Genomic DNA, 22,729 nt, shown 5'->3' with positions numbered 1-22,729 from the left:
TTTTAGTTAAAGAACAACGCCAGGCATAGTGGCTCACGCCTGTAATCCCAGCACTTTGGGAGGCTGAGGTGGGCAGATCACCTGAGGTCAGGAGTTCGAGACCAGCCTGGCCAACACGGCGAAACCCCATCTCTACTAAAAATACAAAAAAAATATTAGCCGAGTGTTGTTGCAGTGAAGCGACATTGCGCCATTGCACTCCAGCTGGGTGACAAGAGCAAAACGCCATCTCAAAGAAAAAAATAAAAATAAAAATAAACACCATCTCGCATGACTGTTTGAGATCCATCCACGTTCTTTAACAGAAAGGTCACTACAGGCATCTCAGACCCCTCCTTTTAGAACACAGTATACTTACTAAACTTTTATAAAAAATAGTTCCTCTTTTGGAAGACTATCTTTCATTGGAAGGAGATATTAAAAAATGCTAACTGGTTATTGATAAGCAGTATGATTATGGGTGACAAATATTTTTCTTTATACTTTACAATATTTTCCAAATATTCTGTATTGATCATGTGTATGGTTATTGTCAGAAAAAAACCCCAACTTTTTATACATGTAGGAAATTATGTTTTTCATTTCTTTCCCTTCTCTAACATTATAATCTAGAGAAGGGAAAGGAGAGGCAGACTACTATAATAGTCTTTTAGGGTTTGATTCATGTTACCAAAATAATTCAACTTCCTTACCAAGGGACAATTTCTGTCTTCTTAGAACTTAATGCAACCGGCTGGGCGTGGTGGCTGAAGCCTGTAATCCCAGCACCTTGAGAGGCAGAGGTGGGCAGATAACTTGAGATCAGGAGATTGAGACCAGCCTGGCCAACATGGTGAAACCCTGTCTCTACTGAAAATACAAAAATTAGTCGGGCCTGATGGCATGCGCCTGTAATCTCAGCTACTTGGGAGGCTGAGGCAGGAGAATCACTTGAACGCGGGAAGCAGAGGTTGCAGTGAGCTGACATCACACCACAGCACTGTAGCCTAGGTGACAGAGTGAGACCTCGTTTTAAAAAGAAACAAAAAAGCAATTATCTTAAAGACTAAGGTTAAAAGCATCATACCTGTTAGAATATCCAGGGTTGCAGCTTTTAAGCTCTGGTGATGAGTAGTGGGCTGTTTTCAGTTTTTTATGTGCTGGACTAAATAATTTAGATTCTGAACTGATTGTAGGTGATATGTTTACTTTGCTGGATAGTTGAGTTATATCGTTTGTTGCCTTCTTGGAGGGGTGCTTTATATCATTCAAACAAACATCAGTAGGAGGAGAGTTTTGAAACTCCTCATCTAGTATCTGGTTTTGCTTTGTCTTTCTTTCCAAAGTACTGGATTTATTGCTAAAATCAGTCAAGACAAGAGTTGTAGTTCCAAATGCAGTTTTCCTGTTGATCTTGACTTCTGTATGGGATTTTCCAAAAGTATTACACGGGTACTTCATTAAGTGGCTAAAGACAGTAGAATTTTCTTCATTCTTGCACACTGAATCTGGAAGGAGAGATAAGTAATTCTGCAATAGTCCCATAAATATAACATACTGATTATGTGAAACACCTTTTTATTTGATTAAAAAATTTACTTCACTTTATTACAGTGAACTAACATATAGAACTAATAACACAAAGTTAGCTCAGACAAGTCAGAATTAATCATCTTCTGGCTAGGAAATGAAATATTATGTAAAATGCAAAATTTTGACTTACAGAAACCCAGACATGGGTTTAACAAAGATTTATATTTGCTTTTTATTATGTTTAAGCATTTAAAGGTCATTCAGTTATCAGTTTTGCTAATATTAGGCAAAGCATTAAAAAGTGGTAATTAAGAGATGATATCCCATAAAGCTTTAGGTCAGCAGTTAGAGACCTGTTTCTAGACTACTAGGAATGACAAGACAAAGTGAAACGCTTATTTAAAATAAGTAAAGATGAATTACAAAGACTTAACATCTTTTTTTTTTTTTTTTTTTTTGAAACGGAGTCCTGTTCTGTCGCCCAGGCTGGACAAGGCTGGAGTGCAGTGGTGCGATCTCGGCTCACTGCAACCTCCGCCTCCCGGGTTCACGCCATTCTCCTGCCTCAGCCTCCCGAGTAGCTGGGATTACGGGCACCCGCCACCACGCCTGGCTAATTTTTTGTATTTTTAGTAGAGACGGGGTTTCACCATGTTAGCCAGGATGGTCTCGATCTCCTGACCTCATGATGCACCTGCCTCAGCCTCCCAAAGTGCTGGGATTACAAGTGTGAGCCACTGTGACCGGCCAGACTTAACATCTATTAAATACAATGTTTCAACAGAGTATCCTAGGATTTTGGAACTGTACTATAATGCATTCTATATTATCATTAAGATGTCTTTCTGACTCAGAAACATTAAAAGAAAATAGTTAATGAGACATATAAATGCATTTCAGAATGTTGAAATCAATGTGGCAACCTAAGATTGTGTTTTTCCCAGGGCTCCGTCTCTGCTGAAGGACACTGAAGAAGGAGGGACGGAAATAGGAGATGCAGCACAGCAAAGCTGTGCAAGGGGTGATGTCTGCCTTTCTGGCCCAGGGAACAAAACACAATATGACAGTTGACACAATGCGGGGGTGCTTAAGTCAGGAATGAACTTTCTCATCTCTAATTGAAGAAAGAAATAACACTTTGAGAACACAATAGAAGCCGCAGCAATGAGATGGCTCTTAATCACAGGTTTCCTCTGAGGTTTTACATGCTCTAAATGCATGAAATCCTGAGCTATAAAGATTTATTTTGAAGGATTTCAATGAAATCAGTACGATTGTCTGGATAAAGATTTTAATAACAAGGGGTAGAAGGGATAAAGAAGAGAAAAAATTCAGCATTTTTCTATTCCACCTGCGAAGATATTCTTACAGAAATCCTCCCTTTCAATTTATGAAACACTTGGACTGAATAACAAACTTGAAAGTTGCTGAAATCTGCATAAAACAAAGCTTTACTGAATAATTCATTAGAAACAGTAGAGAACAGATGTGATCATCTCCATTTTTTTGAGATACAAAGGCACATACTGTTATAGCACAAACATGCTTTCCCTCCCTGTTAAAAAAAAAAATACTCAACAGAATATTAGCATGGTTTACATGTAAAAACTGGCAATTCCTTTAAACCTTTGAGAAAGAAATTGTATTTAGTTATGGAAGATCAAGATGGAGCAAGATATATTCCTGACTTTGTATAACTAACCCTCTTAGAAATGTAACAAAGTCGAAATCAAAATTCAGTCTTACCAATAGGCCTTGAGGTCAAGCAAGCATCACATGCCTTAGAAGAGGGCTTATTGATTAAAGTACACACCACACAGGTCCAGTGCTCTTCAGACTTCCAAGCCACAGAGTCCATAACACGATCCACCCTGCTAGATGTCCAACTGATTATAGTATTTCTAGTCGGTAGCTTGCTATAAGATAATTTTTAAAATTAATCATTAACATTGTTATTATTGCCTTCTTCTTGTCTGGGTATTTTAGAAATGATTACAGAACCATTAATACCCCAATGCTATCTCTTTATTATTGCTTAGAAGTTAGTACTGTATCTTAGAGTCTTTTTTTTTTTTTTTGTAGAGATGGGGTCTTGCTCTGTCATCCAGGTTGCAGTGCAGTGGCACCATTATAGTTCACTGCAGCCTCGAACTCCTGGACTCAAACAATCCTCCCACCTGAATCTCCTGAGTAGCTAGGACTACAGGTGCACATTGGCCTGCTTGGCTAATTTTTAAATTTTTAGTAGAGATGGAATGCTATGTTGCCTAGGCTGGTCTTGAACTCCTGGCCTCAAGTAATCTTCCTGCCTCAGCCTCCCAAAGCGCTGGGATTAAGGCGTGAGCCACCGCACCCGGCCAGAGTAAAATGTTTTCACCTGGACCCTTTAACAACTAATTGTTGTTAAAGTGAGAAACATCAAAAGTTATTTAAGAGTCAAATAATTGAGTAGTTTTTTTTTTAAACAAACCAACTAAAAATATTTGATATCACATTAGGAAATACTTCTCAAATAATGTTTTAAGTAATTGGTACTTTTTCCCAAACAAAATGAAAATACCTTTATTCAATTAAATTATGGGAAAATACACCTATGCAGAAATTAGAGGACTGAAAGATGTGAAAGTTTTATATTTACTTCATGTGCACAGAAAACTCAGGAAACTCTAGAATTTCTCTACAGTATCTGCTGAGCACTATGTAAATTCATTAATTCATAATGATGAAAAAAGATATCTCTTTGTGTTATTTCCCTTCATGTAAGACTGTTTCATGGTGGATAGCCAATTAATAGATTAGCAAGCAAACAATAAAACCCTGATTTTTGGCCACAAACATAAATCATGATTCTCCATCTGAAGTCCTTCATTGACCATGTATTTTTACACAAAATGCCTTTATACGGCTGTGACATAGTCCTACTCTCTAATGCACAGCTAGCTATAGGTCTGGATATAGAGCATGTCACACGGTTAAGCAACCATGGCAGTATCACGGATTCCCTTCATGATCCCAAACATTAATACTGAAAAAAGCTCTTGCAAGTAAAGGCTATGTATCTTACATTTCAGAAGATGAGTTCTTTGACTTTCAAAGGTAACCTTGTCTCCTGTGACATTTTGTTCCTTACATATAATTACACTAGTTTTAAAATTCAGGAGTGTCTGGTAAAATAATAAATAGAATAAGAAAATCTGAAAGTAAGATACATCTCATAAGGATTCTTTTATCTTTACTTCCCTTGACTTTTAATGCCACTCAGTATTTATTATCCCTATGGAATATCAGATCTTCTACAGAATTTGTTTATTTGACCTAATCTCTGTCCTCTACTAACTTACTTTGAAAGGCAGCATGATGCATTTATCTATAATTAAACAGACACAATTTAAATGACTTTTAGATTTTCCATGTGCTCCAACTTTTCCCTATTTTCATTTTCTTCTGTCCTAAAAGTTTCCCTGATCATAAGGAGAATTTTATTGTTACATATGGAGGCTTTGGAAACATTCCTTTCCTTACTGCTCCATTTCTTAATCACTCATTAATAAATTCTTCCCAATCTCCACTTGGATGTGTAAGAAGAATCTCAAACTTAATGTTTTGTAGTAAGATGAATAATGGCCTCCCAAAGACATAGGGCACAATTCCAGGAATCTATAAATGTTACTTTATAAAGAAGGAGGGTTTGCAGATGTAATTAAGGATCTTGGCGTAGAGAGATTATTTTGGATTAGCTGGTGGTCCCTTAACCCAATCGCAAGTGTCTTTATAAGACAGAGGGAGGGGGAGATTTGATACACACCAAAGAGAAGGCAAGGAGACCAGAGGCAGAAGTGGCAGTGATGTAGCCACACGTGAAAGAACGCCGGCAGCACCGGAAGCGAGAACAGGAAAGGAATATGATTCCCCCCAGCTCCTCTAGAGGGAGCACAGTCCTACCCACATCTTAATTTTGGTCCAATGAAACTGATGCTGAACTTTTACCATCCAGCGTTTGAGTGAATGCATTTCTGTTGCTTTAAGCTACCAAGGTCATGGTAATTTACGATGGCAGCCAGCGGAAACGAATACAGATAAAATTCATGACCCACCAGGCCGGACGTGGTGGCTCACGCCTGTAATCCCAGCACTTTGGGAAGCCGAGACGTGTGGACCACAAGAGCAGGAGATCGAGACCATCCTGGCTAACACGGTGAAACCCCGTCTATACTAAAAATAAAAAATAAAAAATAAATTAGCCGGGTGTGGTGGCGGGCGCCTGTAGTCCCAGCTACTCGGGAGGCTGAGGCAGGAGAACGGCGTGAACCCGGGAGGCGGAGCTTGAAGTGAGCCCAGATCACGCCACTGCACTCCAGCCTGGGCGACAGAGCGAGACTCCGTGTCAAAAACAAAAACAAACAAAAAAATTCATGAGCCACCAATCTGCAATTCTACTACTCTATCTCATGTCAGGAAATGGCATCAGCATCACTCAATTCATCAGGCCCAGACCTAGAAGTCATCCTTAATACTTCCTTTTCTCACATCCCACTTCCAGTCCATCAGCAAATCCTGTGGGATCTGCTGCAGATGCAAATTTACATGAAGCAAAAGAAGTTTAACTTTCCATGGCTTGACGTGTCCTCTGCGCACTGGGGTGGGCAGCATGGAGAATGGGAGCCATAACTCAACCACATGCTGGGGGCTCAGAGGACTGCAGGCAGCGGTAATCCTGGCGCCTGGGTGCTGCCAGCATCACCTCACATCTGCTCAGTGCCCAGGGAAAATATTGCCCTGGTGACCTCAAGGAGCAGGCGGACTCTGCCCTGAAGCTTGAGGAGAAGGACCTGAACAAGAGATACTGCATCGTTCCGTGCTCACAGGCCACCGTGATCCAGGCTGCCAGGCCACTCTACCCCTACATCACCCACCCTAACTCAGAAACAACCTGGCACGGGGTGGGGAACCTGAGGCACCTGAGGAAGATCAAAGGGCTGGGGTTCTCAAACTCAAGTCCTCAGGCCAGCAGCATGGGCGTCATGTGGGAACGTGTTAGACACGCAGATTCTCAGGCCCCTCCTCAGACCCACTGAATCCCCAGCTCTGGGGGTGGGACTCGGCAATCTGTGTTTTCACAAGCCCTTCAGAAAATGCTGGTACACACTAAAGTTTGAGAGGCACTGCTCTCAGGGTTTCCTTACAGAGAGGAAGTACTGCTTAAAGAAAAGATAGAGGAAGCTGGAGATGTGTCACTATCAACAGCCAATTGTGAAGCTAAAAGTTTTCTCATCTAGGCGTAATAAAAGATGTAATGATATTGTTGGTGGTCATATGAAAAGGCAATCAAGGAGTTTGCAGCCAAAAACATCAAGGAATACAATTACACAGCTGTGTCAGGCAGTGAACTAATAATATCTCATTTTTCTGATGTTTGTGGTGTTTAAAAAATATAATTTGTTGTGATTTCTTATTCTAAATATTCACATTAGGACCTAACGTTGTAGTCATAATTTTTTATTGTTTTTCATAAATAAGGCCCCCTAAATTATACAAATTTCTGGCCTTAACCCTACCTCAACTTCCAAAATTATCCTAAATTCAACCTTTTTTTCCCACCACCTCCTCTCTCTTCCCTGTCACCAGCATTTACCACCTGCACTACTGTTGAGAGCCCCCGATGCTGCTGCTTCAGTCTGGTTCCATGACAGTCACTATTCCACACAGCAGCCCAAATCATCCTCAGAAAACCCAAGTCACTTCATGCTGCCCTCCTGCTCAAAATCTCCCAGTGGCTTCCCAGCTCAAAGTATTGGCAATGGTCGCCAGAGTGATTAATCTTTTCAAACATTAAGTCAGTTATTTCACGCCCATTCAAAACCCTCCAAAGTCTCCCCATTCTACTCAGAATCTTTCCTTGGCCAAACTGACTCTGTATGCTGCTTGGTCCCTCCCAAGCAGAGAGGCTCCCTCTGTCTCTCATTCCCTCTGCTTGGTTCAGTCATACATGCCTTCTTTCTCTTCCTTGAACAACTCAGAGGCCTCATGCTTTTCTGGGCTACCTTCTTTGAAACTTTTCCCCCACCCTCAGATTGTTACAAGTCATCAGATCTTTTCAACAACGTCCTCCCCACGGACTTATCTGCCACCCTATCAAAAATGAGCCGTCTCCGTCACTATCCGCTATTGTGGCTGATGTTCTTGAGAACACTAATCACCACTTATCATTGCCTCATGTCTTATACATGTATGTATAGATAGGTTTTTTTCTCTTTCTTTTTTTTTTTTTTGAGACGGAGTCTCACTCTGTTGCCCAGGGTGGAGTGCATCGGCGCGATCTCGGCTCACTGCAACCTCCACCTCCCGGGTTCAAGCAATTATCTTGCCTCAGTCTCCCAAGTAGCTGGAACTACTACAGGCACACGCCACCACACCCAGCTAATTTTTGTATTTTTCATAGAGACGGGGTTTCCCATGTTGGCCAGGCTGGTCTCAATCTCTTGACCTCATGAACCTCCCTCTCAGCCTTTTAAAGTGCTGGGATTACTGATGTGAGCCATCATACCTGGCCCAAGAACTATAATTTCTTAACACATAACCTAAAGAACTTTACCAGAAATGGTCTGAGATGATAGCTGAATCTGGTAGTATTCGCCATCACTGGGAATGCACGGAGGAGAGGCAGAAAGGTCCAATAGAGAGCCTTGCTGTTGCCTTAACTTTGATGATCAAAAGAAAAGGAGCCCATGAAAGAGAGGTAGAAGAAGCAGTGCTATAGGAACAAAGATGGGAAGTGACAGAGAGAATTAAATTCAGCTGAGTCGGCTGGCACAGTAGCTTATGCCTGTAGTTCCAACCCTCTCGATAGCTGAGGCAGGAGGATCGCTGGAGGCCAGGAGTTCAAAACCAGCCTAGGCAACATAACAAGACTCCATCTCCAAAAATAAAAATAAAAAATTAGCCAAGCATGATGGTGCATGCCTGTTGTCCCAGCTACTTGGGAGGCTGAGGCAGGAGGGTCACCTGAGCCCAGGAATTCGAGATCACAGTGAGCTATAATCACTCCACTGCACTCCTGTCTTTAAAAAGATTAAAATTTTAAAAATTTAAAAATAATTCAACTGAGTTAGAGAGGGTGAGGCTTGAAGAAGCCTATTTAAGACCTCTGGGAAATAGGTGATTTTCAAGAGAGCAGTTGTAATAGATACGTAGGGGCAAAATTTGTTCATTAAGCCTATATTTATTGAATATTTGTAGATAACTATATTCCAGTGAAAGGAGATCTTTTTAAGAAAAAACTTGGCTGAGTGTGGTGGCTCATGCCTGTAATCCCATCACTTTGGGAGGTGGAGGTGGATGGATCACCTGAGGTAAGGCGTTCCAGACCAGCCTGGCCAACATAGTGAAACCCCATCTCTACTGAAAATACAAAAAATTAGCCAGGCGTGGTAGCATGCGCCTGTGATTCCAGCTACCTGGGAGGCTGAGGCAGGAGAATCATTTGAACCTAGGAAGTGGAAGTTGTAGTGAGCCGAGATCGCGCCACTGCACTCCAGCCTGGGTGATAGAGACTCTGTCTCAAAAAAAAAAAAAAAAAAAGCCGGGCACAGTGGCTCACGCCTGTAATCCCAGCACTTCGGGAGGCCGAGGCGGGTGGATCACGAGGTCTAGAGATCGAGACCATCCTGGCCAACACGGGAAACCCCATCCTGGCCAACACGGGAAACCCCATCTCTACGTATACATATGTAACATCTCATGTATACATATATAACAAAACTGCACGTTGTGCACATGTACCCTAAAACTTAAAGTATAATAATAATAAAATTAAAAAAAAAAAAAGAGTTGGTTTGCAGACAGCACTAAATTCTCATTGACTGGCAACCAACTACAGCCACATTTCCAGACTAGATGGTTTTTAGAGACCTGAATATGTGCTCCTGAAGGAACAAAATATCCTGTGTGCAGCTTTCCAAACGTTCTCCCTGTATACTTTCCCATGTGTTGTTTCGTCTTTCAGAAAATCCTTTTCCTACCTCTTGTCTTTGATGAATTTCTATTTCTTTCTATACTAAGCTCAAAGACTGCCTCTTTCAGAAAGACTTCCTTGTCCTTCCCAGGTAGACTTAAGTGCTTCTTCTTCCATACTTCCATTGCCATTAGGATAAACACATCCCTTTACAACAGTTCCATCACGGTGCTTTATCTATTTACCATTTACTTCCCACATTAGCTCTTGAGCACTTTGAGAGGCTGTGTTCTATTTTGTCTTTGTATTCCAAGTACTTGGCATATAGTAGACCCTAATAAATAAAGTAAATAACAGTTAAAAAAATTTAAAGTCCCTAATGAAAGGTAAAGACTACCTCCTCTGTTTTCTTTAAAGGAAATAATACTCACATGCATAAATTATATTAGCTAGCAAATAATTAAGAACCAACAGTAAGCCGGACACGGTGGCTCACACCTGTAATCCCAGCACTTTGGGAGGCCAAAGCAGGCGGATCACTTGAGCTCAGGAGTTTGAGACCAGCCTGGCCAACATGGTGAAACCCCGTCTCTACTAAAAATACAAAAATTAGCTGGGTGTGGTGGTGGGTGCCTGTAATCCCAGCCACTCGGGAGGCTGAAGTAGGAGAATCACTTGAACCCGGGAGGCGTAAGTTGCAGTGAGCCGAGATCACACCACTGTACTCCAGCCTGGGTGACGAGAGCGAGACTCCAAGACTCCAACTCAAAAAAAAAAAAAAAAAAAAAAAGAACCAACAATAAATAGTATCAGGATTAAAAGTGTGATGTGATCAGTAGAAACTGGAAAACTGGGGGAGGACTTCATGAGTTCAGTAAGCTTTCAGCAAGAGAAGAAACAGGAGGATTTAGATAATTGGTAGTGGCCTTTTCAGACTTCTTCAACTTAACTTGAAATGACTTTACATTAAAATGAGAAAATTTAATCAACATAAAAAAGGTTCAAATACTCACCCAGAAAATAAATGGGATGTACTTATTCGTAGAAAAATCTAAGAACAGGGCAAATCATCCTGGTTTTCAAGCTTTTTAAAATACGTAAACATTTATTTCACAGTGTATAGTTGGTTTTCCAAACAAAGTCTTAAACTGACTGCCAGTGTAGAAAACAGAATCAGGTCGGGAGGGAAGAGGGATTACAAGGCCCAGAACATTTTCAGCACAGCCTTCCCTAACTCATAGGTCTCTTTTGGGGAACTGTGGGGTCATTGAAATCTAGTTTCAAAAAAACCTTTGACATTCACAACTATTTATATGATGAATGACATATTTATTTGATAATTTTTTAATCTCAAAAGATATCAATTCACAGAAAACCAATACAGAACATTAATCATTTATTTAGTAGACAAATATATATTGAAGGTCTTCTATCTGCCAGCTACTGTGTTCAACGCAGTATCTAGTTACTTGGTCAAATAAATGTATACCTATATTATAAAAAAGTTCCTGTTCATAAAAAACTATGAAAGTTCTTGTTCACAAAATTATGAATGTTCATAAAAAATTAAAAAACATAACTGTGTATTTTATATATATATAATTATCTAAATGTATTTCAGATGTCTATGACAGTAACATGGGGTGAAGCAGCTGAGTGGAAGAAGATATAGAGTGGTGTAGAGGAAAGTATTGGAGAACAAGAAGAGTGATGCAGAAAATGAAACGCAGGGACACAAAGAAAAAGCACACAGCTCTAGACATATTTATGAAGACTTAAGCTGGGACTTCCTCTGCACGCCAGCTCCCTCCCCTGTCCCCAAGCTCTACAGACATGATGGCCCCTCCCACCTCCCGGGTTTCCCACAGCCCAGTAGTGCCCTGAGTCTCTTCCTATGTCCAATCCTATGGTTTTGTTTCCTTTGCTTTTTGTTTCCTGCCCACTTCGTAGTTATAGGTATTTGCTGAAGCTCAGACCTTGGCTCATTTCCTTTTCCATTCTTACTGAACTGAGAAGTTGGAATGCTTCAATCAACAGCACTGTGCTGACAACCTCTCTCATCCTGGATCACAGCCCCTAAGACATGTCTTCCTGGATATTCCACGGTTCTTTCACATATCTAACACATACTGCATCTTCACTGCTGCATCCCAATTTTCCCAGACCCACAATGTGAAAATTTTTATTATTTGGTCCTGAAACCTTTTGCATTATCCTACCTATCAAATCTGCCACAGTCCTTGTTGACTTTTAAAAAGTTTTACTAGGGTACCATGTCCAGTATCTTGACCCCAGGCTGGTAACCATCGCTTTCCCGTTACTCTGCACCAGCTTCTTTACATGTATTTTCAGTCTCTTCGTTTTCCATGTTAACTATGCTACAATCAACTAAAAGTCCTTAATGCGCTAATTTAGGAAAGACCTTAACCATTCTCCAAACTACTAATGACCCCCACCATTTGATCCCATCCTCCCTGTAAAACTAGCTTTTATTATTCCACAACGTGGAGCCTCTGTTGGGGTTGGCCAGTATTCTCATCATCCCTCCACCATGCCATGTTTATCAATGATTCAAGGTTTGTGGCCATGATCCTTTTTTCCAATTAAATACTGTTTGCTTTATCATTTAATCAAAATTCTATTTTTTGAAGTAAATTTCAGATGATACTTTTTTTAAGTCTAGTCAAGTACAGTAGGGAGAAGGGGGGAAAGAATGGAACAAGGAGCCCCATTCAAATGACGCTTTCTTTGAGATCTTCCCAACCTTCCCGCACATGGAAACCTCTAATATCCCTGAACCCGTGCAGCATTTTATGTGCTTCATGTCATACTGGTACTACTGGCTTATAATCACATATACTGCTATGCAGCTGCTTTATACTGCATAATCTTATAATCACATATACTGCTATGCAGCTGCTTTATACTGCATAATCTTTCTCTTAGATTTCCCCAAAAGGTCCTATGACCTGTTACCAAGGTAACTGTACATTGGGGAAAAGAAAATACTCAGACTTTTTAAGGATTATTGGACACTGGCTCTGAATTGACACTAATTCCAGGAGACAAAAATATCACTGTGCTCCACCAGTCCGGTCAGGTGATCAAGGGAATTTTAGCCCAAATACCTCTCACAGTAAGTCCTCAAACCTATCCTGCGGTTACCTCTCCAGTTCTGGAATAATGCATCATTGGAAGAGACATACTCAGCAACTGGCAGAACCACCACACGAGTTTAGTAAGTGGTCTATTATTTCACCAACAACACATACAATCTGTAAAAAGATCTTGCTCATGTTTTATAGTATTATTTCTAAGTGAAGCAGAGACTTTTGAAGGTAGTTGCATTTTTTCCAATTATTGACATCTCCTGGTACTCACTTTACAAACTAGGTTAAAGGTAAAGGCTAGATATTATTTCCTGAGCCAGAGATTTTCTACCTAAATTCAGAACTGGTTCATAAATCATCTTTGGCTCCCTCAGTTTCTTTGGTGACATTATTTACTATTTCCTTCCAAGGACTAAAATACTTTTGAGTCACGTTCTCTTCTGAATAGCCTGACAGTTGTTCAGTTATATTCTCTGATTATTAGCCTTTCAGTTAGATGGTTAGGGCAAATGGTATCCCTTTAAATTAGATATCTTACCATATGTCAACATGTTGAGGATTTTCTTTTTGACAGTGAGGACAGAAATATGTCATTCTGTTATTGTCCCCAAAGCGGCACACAGTTATTCTGCAGTGGCACCGACCACAATTAGGATGCTTGTAAACCTTATAGTGTTTAGAGAGAGCAAGTCCTGCTTTACGGCACTAAAAAGAAAAAAAAAAACCAAAAAATTCTGTTATCCACAAAACAGTGCGGCCAAGGAGCCAAAGACACATTCTCGAAAGTCATCTCTGAAAATCATCTATTAAAAATTTACATATGTTTGTACATATGTCAATATAATCTTTTCTTTCATCAGAGAAAAAGGTATTGACAAGATTTGGTAATATTTGTCAAATAAAATTTGTGTGAAATAAGTCATTATTTAATGACATTAGTATTCAAAATTGCTCTTTGCATAGCTTTATCCTCTTATCTAAATGACATGTAAAAGTTCTATATTTAAAAATGTCTTTTACTCTTTTAAGGTTTTTTTAGTTAACCATAACTATACAGTTAAAAGAAAAAGGCTAGATTAGCTTGAAATCTGATTATTTTTAGAAGACTGAAACTGCTCACTCAGTTTCAACAACAAAAAAACTTACTTCTAGGGGAAAAAATTTAATAAGAGCATTTTCTTTGTTGATCTGAAAAAGGACTTTTTTTCTTTTTTAACCTTAGAGATTCACTAAAAAAAGAAAGAAAGAAAGAAAGAAAATAAACATTCAAATACCATCCTAGCAGAGAATATACTCCATTTTGGTATAAATTCTACTTCAAAAGATATTTTGATATATTTTGTCAGTTTTATTCCACTCACAAATATTTAAAGCTCCTACAAAGAAAATATCTTGAGTTTCCATCAGCAGTGTGAAAATTTAAAAGCCCAGAAATATGGCTCACCATATATTAGCTGAAAACTACACAATTTATATTAATTTAAGGAAAGTGTTGAAAGACCCAATTTAATCTGGGTAGAAATGGGCAGTTTTCTATGGTCATCTTTTTCTGGAGGAAGAAGTAAGCAAATGCAACATAGCCATGGTTACTCGAGACAGATCAGCAGAACAAGAGGTTCATTCACATTTTAGGCCAATTAATAAAGAATACTACAATGCCTGCCTTTCTGAACATAGTAAAAATGAAAATTTTGGATACAGAAAATGGACTGTGAAGAAAGAAAAGACATATTTGCATTACTTTGTTTAAAAGATGTGTTTATTGAATTCTACATAAGCATATAGTATATAACTTTCCACATTTACAATTCAGCAAGTGCTTCATTCTCAAAACTGTGGTAGACAGAGAAACATTATTATCCCATTTTACAGATGAAGAAACTAAACTTAAATAAAGTTATCCAAATAATCTAAACCACACAGATAGTAGTAAGTGGCAAAGCTTGACTGAACCAAGGTTATCTGAAAGTGTTACTGTAGGTCGGCCTCTCTAGACTTTCTATATTTTATGTATCCAAAAATAGAAAAAGAGTCTGTGAAATGCCAACATGGCTGCTCCCAACTTGGTATAAAGATAATTGAATATGATTATAGTTAGACGAGTTTGAACTGACCTATGACCTAGAATTTCAAGATGTTAATTACACCCACATAATGTCACTCTCCCTTAATGTACCTCCATGCTCTTTCCACTAGATGGCTATATACAGCTTTCACATTTTTTGGTGCACTCCAAAAGGAAACCACTGACATTTTACATTTTACACAGTTGAAAAATTTTGCTCTTACCCTGTAAAAGAGAATGCTGAAATCACGTATCATTTTCACGAGGTGATGGGTCTGTTCATCTGTTAATTGACAAACCTTAAAGTGGAAAAAACAGCAGAGCCTAGTTTCATGACTTGCTCATTACTGTAAGAAATAATACGCCTTGCCAATTCTGTGAAAGAGAACTGTAAATAGATTTTGAATACAGTTGACCTTTGAACAACATGGGTTTGAATTGGGAGGGTCCACTTATACGCAGATTTTTTTCCACCTCTGCCATTCCTGAGACAGCAAGACCAACCCCTCCTCTTCCTCCTCAATCTATTCAATGTAATGATGATGAGGAGGAATATCTTTATGATGACCGACTTCCACTTAATGAATAGTAAATATAAATCTTATGATATTCTTCTGTTTTTTTAGAGACAGGGTCTCACTCTATTGCCCAGGCTGGAGTACAGCGGCATCATCACAGCTCACTGCAGCTTCAAACTCCTGGGCTCAGCCACCCTTCCGCCTCAGCCTCCCAAGTAGCTGGGACTGCAGGCGCAGACCACTACACCTGGCTCTTACGACATTCTTAATAACAATTTCTTTTCTCAAGCTTACTTTATTGTAATACTACATATGTAACACATAAAACATACAAAATTTGTGTGAACTATGTTATCAGTAAGGCTTCTGATCAACAGTAGGCTATTAGTAGTTACGTTTTTGAAGAGTCAAAAATTGTATATAGATTTTCAGTGGGGGGGGTTAGCACCCCAATTCCTGTGTTGTTCAAGAGTCAATTGTATATGCATATCTTCTAGAGCTCTATTTCTCATGGATCTATTTAGTACCATTAACAGTAGTTTTATTTTGAACTGATAATATTAATGACAAAATATGATTCCTATTTATAAATTTTAATTGTAAATTCAAGTATTTATTGAATATTTATTCTGTATTAGACATCTTCAAAGTCTCAGCATTGTCTATCAGACACCTTGAGAAGTCTTGCTGGACTCAAAAAAAAAAAAAAATTACCAAGAACAATATAAAACAGAAAGAAGGGAAGGGAAAATAGGCACAGGAGCAGATGACCACCAAGGTTACTATCGAGCTTTAGAAAAGATATGCATTTCTAAACATGCATGCATTAATATCAAAGTACTTATTAACACATGGAAGAGCTCAGACACAGACCTTACTGAAGAATTTTTTTCGGACACAGCCTAACATAAATCTCAATGTTACCCTTGCAGAATTATTATTTGGCACATGTGCTGTCAATGGTAATCCCAAAAGAAACCGTCTGATGCCTCATGCTTGTTGCCTGTGTGTGAATATGTATATGTACAGCTGACCCTTCAACGACACAGGTTTGAACTGAGCAGGTCCACTTATATGTACATTTTTTTCAATCAAACATGGATGAAAAATATAATATTTGTGAGATGTGAAGCCTGTATGTGTGTAGGGCTGACTTTTTGTATAGCAGTGTCCCTAGGGCCAACTGCAGGACTTGAGATGTATGGATTTGGTCTAGGCAGGAGTACTGCAACTGATCCCCTGTGTATACTGAGGGAAGCTGCATATAAACAGACACATACATGTACAAAGAAAATCACTTATCAGTGACTATAAAAGTGAAAATCTAATCAACATAGTCATCCTGAAAGTATTATACATATTCCTCAGTTGTTCACTTAAACTTTAAAACTTGCATACATCCAAAACATTTATTACTTTCCAAATCTTACATACTATATATTAAGTCACATCTTGAAAGGTTAAACTGTACTTTTTCAGTAATTGTGCATGTGGTTTCAAGAAGCTAATAGTTAAATTTCAGAAATTTGTGTGTGTGTGTGTGTGTGACAGAGTCTTGCTCTGTTGCCAGGCTGGAGTGCAGTGGTGTGATCTCTGCTCACTGCAACCTCCGCCTCCCAGGCTCAAGCAATTGTCCTGCCTCAGCCTCTAGAGTAGCTGGGACTACAGGCGTGTGCCACCATGCCCAGCTCATTTTTGTATTTTTAGTAGAGACAGGGTTTCACCATGTTGGCCAGGATGGTCTCAATCTCTTGACCTCGTGATCTGCCCGCCTCAGCCTCCCAAAGTGCTGGGATTACAGGTGTGAACCACCGTGCCTGGCCAATGTCATTAACTTTTAAACCCCCAGGCATTATGGGTAAATGATCTTTTCCTAGATAGATGGCTGGCTGGATGCAGAGATAAAAAGTAAATTCTCAGTGTGTCACAGATAACAATACCCTGGGTTCATTTTTTCAAAAACAACTTTCGTAGAGGTCTAAGTGATTTTTAAAAAGCTCACTCTTGTTTAAGTTCTGTTTCATTATTTCCATACTGAACTCACTTGTTCCAAGTATCAAAAAGCAGAATCTAATCAGACTTATCATTAACTGGCTTCTTTTAAAGCTTCATTCCTACTGATTTGGGTATTACTAAAACTATCTAGTAAGTATCTACACAAAGTAAAAAAATAACCTGGGTTTATGTAAAAGATAATTTAGTTAATAGAGTCAATTACGTGAAAAATAATTCAGCTAAAAGAGCTAAAAATTAATTTAGTTAGTAGCAACAGGTCTTGATAAAAGCCCTAATGTAGAGGTCTTCCCTGGAAACTAAAATGTATGTATTCTACCTGGGTTAGGGTTCTCACCTCTCTTACCCTCTTAGAACATTGCTATATTCATCACCATTCCCTTTTCTACAATTTTAACCTCTGCCATTTAACCACTTTTTTTTTTTTTTGCAACATATAAATAAGTCCAAGTCTCTCCAGTTGTAGAACAAGAAAAAAATAAAATAACAAACTCATGTCTTGTCCTGGAATCCCCTCTAGCAGGCCAATATTTTCCCTTCACTTCAGCCTATGTGAACAAGGGCTCTACATTTTGCTTTCATTTCCTCACTGATCACTTATTCCTTGGTCCCTGCTGCCTGCCTTCCATTGCTATCCTTCCACTACAACAGCAGCTTCTAATGTCACCAACAGCTGTAATCAGGAATACACGAGTGTGTGCAGAACATGTACTTACTATGCCAGAGAGAGAAAATAAGTTGTGAGTTAGTTCACTCACATATTCCACAAATATTAATATCTAATGCCTACCATACACCACAGGCCACGTTCTAGATGCTGGATACTTCAGTGAACAAAAGCCTTGTTTTCTTTTGAGACTGTGTTCTAGCAGAAGGAGACAGCTTTTAAACAACCAGTATAATAAGTAAATATGTTATGTTTGAAAGGGATACCTGGTATGGAGAGAACAAAAAGCAGGGCAAGTTAAGGAAGACTGATAGAGTGAAATGTGGAGTGGGAGGGTGTGCACAAGGCAACTGTAAGTGCAGTGGTCGGAGCCGGCTGCACCGAGAAATTGACCTGAGTAGAGATGGGAAGTGGGATACCTGAAGTCTGATGAGACTGTGTTACTGAAATGCAGAGTTAAGGCTTCCACGTTGGTTCCTTCACAGTACTGAAAAATCAACAGATAATTAAAAAAATACTTAAAACTTACTTTAACAGCTGGGTGGAGACCACTATCAAAGAGAGCTTCATTTTTGATGATGTTCCCTACTCCAGGCAATACGTTCTGATCCATTAGCACATCACCTAGCATCCGGCCCTTCTGTTTTTTAACTTCACTTTCTGCTCTCAAGAAACTAAATTCAGGTGAACATACATCTAATTCTTTCATCATTCTTATTCTCTGTTGGCTTTCCATTGAGTTTCTATAGAAATATAAAATACATTAATCATAAGTCTGGTTATAATTTCACAAAGTGTCATTTAAAATGAGCTTTGCTATAAGCACTTTATGTTAATCAGGGTATAAGAGTTAACTATGCAAACAACAAAGACTTTACAAATTATATTATCTGAAGGCTTCTTTAAAATGAGGTTTCATCAATTACAAACTATTTATTTATTTGTTTCTTTAGTCACACATGTGACGTCCCAAACCAAGCTCTGCAGTATTGCGCTTAAGTACTTTCATTTAATTTTTTTTTACCTGAGTTCTACTGATGAGTCAAAGAAACAAATCAAATCTTTGGTGAGCTGCACTTCCAAAACAGGAGAAGCTCCATTTTTATATTTGTACTCAAGTGGATTAATCATGATGGAGCCTTTCATTCCGAAATGAATCCTGAAACAAAATCAAACCCATTTTTGAATGACAGAAAGTATATCATTTATCAAGCTTTTTTCCTGTACTATCATTTTTTTTGGATTATAAGCAAACAAATGTTAGTCAGGATAGACACTTTTAAAGGGCAGAAACCAGTAGTAAGATTATTATATATTTTTCTCTCATGACTTTGTATCCTTATAAAGATAGAAGACATGACAATCAGTTTTTCAACTCAAAAGTAAAATAACTTCTCAAAGAAATAATAAGGTATCAACAATAAGCCCAAGAAAATACACCCCTGCTCCTCTTTTCTTGTCAGATGAAGTATCTTTTATTCACGCAACAGTCTAGCATCTCTTGGCATTTTCTCAGATTCAAAGGCTTGGGATGAGATAAGGCTAAGTTTAAGTTGCCTATAGTTTGTGTTTTCATAAATTGTACAAAGCCACTAATATTCAAATTCCTTATTTCTAACCACAATGGATTGGAAATAATTACCTATTGCAAAATAATATCTATGGTTTAAGACGCTCTTTTCCCCCCTTGTTTTGCACTAGGCAATGAAACAATTTTTTTATTTTTGCAAAATCTTATGTATCAAAAAAAAGAGAGAACAAGTCAAAATGCTATTGTCCTCAATTCTTTTCGTTTTCTTTTACTTTTATATGTATTGGGAAGAGGAGATTTATAAATATTTACGGTTAACTTGAAAGCCACAATGCAGTGATGAAAAATTCATAACCTCTCAGATTTTATAGGATTGATTAGCATGTCCAGTTTTTAAAAAAAGTAGTTCTGTAAGACCTCTGAGGATGAAGATCAAAAATGATTCTCAAGATGAAATACTGTGTTCCGCCTTTCAAATCCTTCTCCTTATAGCTTTGTTGAGTTAATAAATATGGCTCTTTTGGAAGCAAATGCTACTGCTCCGTGCTTCTAATTGCGGAGCACCATGTTATAGTATTGTACAAGGTTAACCAGTCTAACTTTAAAAATGTGGGTTTTAAACTCTGTGTGCCCTACTATCAATCATAAATGCATTTTACATGCCCCATAGTTCTTGACAGGAAAAATGTGTGCCTGTAAGTACTCCATAATTTAGCTTACGGTGGTTCAACCCCAGTGAAAGGCGTACAACTGTCATGCCCAGAAGCCATCATATCTAAAATCTTTTCAGCTGCATGGCTCATAAAGTGGATTCTAAATCACTTTCTATAATGAAACCACATCCACATAAAAAATCTCAAAGGTTAAGACCCAATTCAAATGCAGGAGTAGCCCCAGCAAGAACCTTAGATCAAATCGGTATGGCTCTGTCTTATAAATCAATTCATTTTTAGGAAAAAAGTGCATAAAATGTTTTTTTAAATTTTTATTTATTTTGTTTTATTAAATAGTTAGATATTATAATTGAGCCCCAATAAACCAACACATCTCGTGGGTTTATTACTAAGTACCTTTGACCTTAAACTACAAAAAATGTATCAGTATCATGAAAATATTTGAGGTACAGTAAACATCTATACTGTGACAACAATTGATACTGATTTTTTTTTTTTTTTTAAACCAGGACATAGGCCCATACTACATAAAGAAAAGACATTTTTAGGGTTTCATTTGCTTTTCAAGATTCCTCATAATTAATTAGTTTAGGAAACTTTTATCAGATCCTTATTTCTATCTCAAGCTCCTTCTACCAACCCAAAAGGTTACCCGAGACAATTCATTCTGCATAATAGAAGTCTACCTGCCAACCACAGTTGCCTGGTCCAAGGGTGGGCATTAGGCTTAACCTGAACAGGTCTCCGTCATTTTCTCAGATCCTGTGCCTTTGATACAGTTGATTCAGAAATAGACACCTGTCCCAAGCTAGATCCATCAGTATCCAAGCTGGATTCATCAATTTTTCTGATGAATTTAAAGATGTAGGACCCAGGGAGATCCTGTTAGCATTAAGAGATCTAATATGAGAGCTGTCTATGGGAATGATTCCCAATGTGAGCACCAGCAAAGCAAAGGAAGGTCTCCCTGCAGAGAGGAAGACTACAGAAGATTTCAGTGAGGAGCAGAGTGAAGAAATGAAGAGGAATCCTAATAGTTTTTAGTCTTTGCTTGCTTTAGTTCTCCTTGAAGCCTGCCTGTATTCTCTTCAGGTTTTGTAAGATACTCCATATGCTTTTTTAAATTTTAAAAAAGTTTTTGGTACCAAAGTCAACAAAAGATAATAAATAATTATCGAACTTGCTTGAGTTGGGCTTCTGTCGCTTGCAACTAAGTTCTAATATGAAAATGTGCCCAAAGTAAAAATTCAATTAGTAGTAAGAAAATTCCTCTCATTAGAAATATCTTCCTAAAGAAACTAGTAAATAAGCCCTGATCCTATTTTAAGAATCAGCCGTATTCTCCAAGCTACCACTGTCAGAATAACCTGAACATCCTTAAGCAAGCACAAATAGCATAAACAAAGCAGTACTGTCACAGTTTCACATTAATGACAACTACATTTTGCAAAATAAGGCAACGGCCTATAAAAATTTTCAAGTGGTCAGAAGTGTCCTAAGGGTAATAAAGATTGGAAAATGTAGAATATAATAGTTGTAAAACCTATGCTGGGAATTTTTTTAAAAAGAATGTAAAAAGATATGGTTTTAACAATGCTAAAAAAAAAAAAAAAATAGGAGTTCTGCTTCTACTTAGGATGCAGAAGGCTGAAAGTGAACATAGCCACCACTCCAACAAGGAGAAAAAAAATCACATTATCTACAAAATCATACATTTTCTTAAGCCCATCAGAGACATGAGATTGCAACGCAACCAGGTAAGCTAAATTCCAAAATGTGACAAGCCCCGCCATGGAAAGTAAAGTCAGAATACACAAATGGTTTCACCTATGGCAGAGCACAAGAGGAAGAGAAGGCTACTATAAAAATGGGAAAGCAGAAAACTGCAAAAGTTTCAACAAACTTTCAGATACTGAATGTGGGCTGGTGTGACAGTTTAGAATCCCCGGAGCCCCAGACACAAGGAGAATACACACTCGTGGGCCCATGTGAAAGATGTGAGTGACAGCGAGAGACCTGAAAGAGCTGCTCTTGGTGGCATGATACCTGTCTTCAGGAAACTCTGTCTGCTTCTTGAACACTTCTTTCAGATGAAGTCCGAGTCCTAAAAAGTCTTCAAGCTGCTGGGGCCAAGGGAGAGGTAGAAACAAAGGTCGTATCTGTCCTTGAGGGAGGAACAGGAAACTTCCTCTGCGCAAACAATATGTCTTATACTGAATAACAACCATAAGCAGTCTGCCACAGGAGAGCAGCGGAAACCCTTCGGCCACCCCGGCCCAGGCAAAGGTACCCTGGCCTGTTGAGGGTGAGGTAGAAGCAAAAGCCATCTGTCCCTAGAGTTGAAACAGAAAATCGGCTTTGGCACAAAATACTGTGATGATACAAAGAGAAATCTGCTCCCACTAGAAGACAGGCAGGAAGCTCTCTGACCCAAGTACACCCACAGGTGCAAGGCAGAGTTTGGCTGCCATAGGAGGGCAAGGGACAGTAACCCTAAGAAAACTGCGACCTTGGGTTCTACACACACAAAGGCCTGCCCAAGTCTCAGGCTAGTCCAGAAGTAAAAATCCCCACTATCCCCATTGTGAGCCTCCCACTGAGTCACAAGTGACAGCAGCCTACATGGTGGAGAGGTAAGAACACAGAGACTTTCTCTGTGACATGAATATGCAAGATGTGCTGAAAGCT

General features: G+C 38.8%; 1 protein-coding gene across 8 annotated transcripts in view; it reads right to left on the bottom strand.

Moving 5' to 3' along the window:
- Nucleotides 1–22,729, bottom strand: part of NEIL3 (nei like DNA glycosylase 3) — a 61,166-nt gene that overhangs the window by 16,445 nt on the left and 21,992 nt on the right. For 5 of the 8 annotated variants that reach the window (XR_010126177.1, XM_063664298.1, XM_054485909.2 and 2 more), the window contains exons 3-9: nucleotides 18,861–18,995; nucleotides 18,366–18,579; nucleotides 14,863–14,937; nucleotides 13,112–13,278; nucleotides 3,259–3,428; nucleotides 1,067–1,487; nucleotides 693–986 (exon numbers count right to left, since the gene is read on the bottom strand). Coding sequence is in view for 7 of the 8 variants with exons in the window: in XM_063664298.1 (XP_063520368.1) it covers nucleotides 693–986; nucleotides 1,067–1,487; nucleotides 3,259–3,428; nucleotides 13,112–13,278; nucleotides 14,863–14,937; nucleotides 18,366–18,579; nucleotides 18,861–18,995 (1,476 nt within the window). In the remaining variant the exon portion in view is untranslated. The remainder of the gene's footprint in view (nucleotides 1–692; nucleotides 987–1,066; nucleotides 1,488–3,258; nucleotides 3,429–13,111; nucleotides 13,279–14,862; nucleotides 14,938–18,365; nucleotides 18,580–18,860; nucleotides 18,996–22,729) is intronic. The other 3 variants (XM_063664300.1, XM_054485910.2, XM_054485912.2) reach the window with 1 other exon arrangement.

Source organism: Pongo pygmaeus, chromosome 3 (genome assembly GCF_028885625.2).
Source record: "Pongo pygmaeus isolate AG05252 chromosome 3, NHGRI_mPonPyg2-v2.0_pri, whole genome shotgun sequence".
NCBI classification, from domain to species: Eukaryota; Metazoa; Chordata; class Mammalia; order Primates; family Hominidae; genus Pongo; species Pongo pygmaeus.
This window is presented reverse-complemented; position numbering and strand designations above follow the sequence as displayed.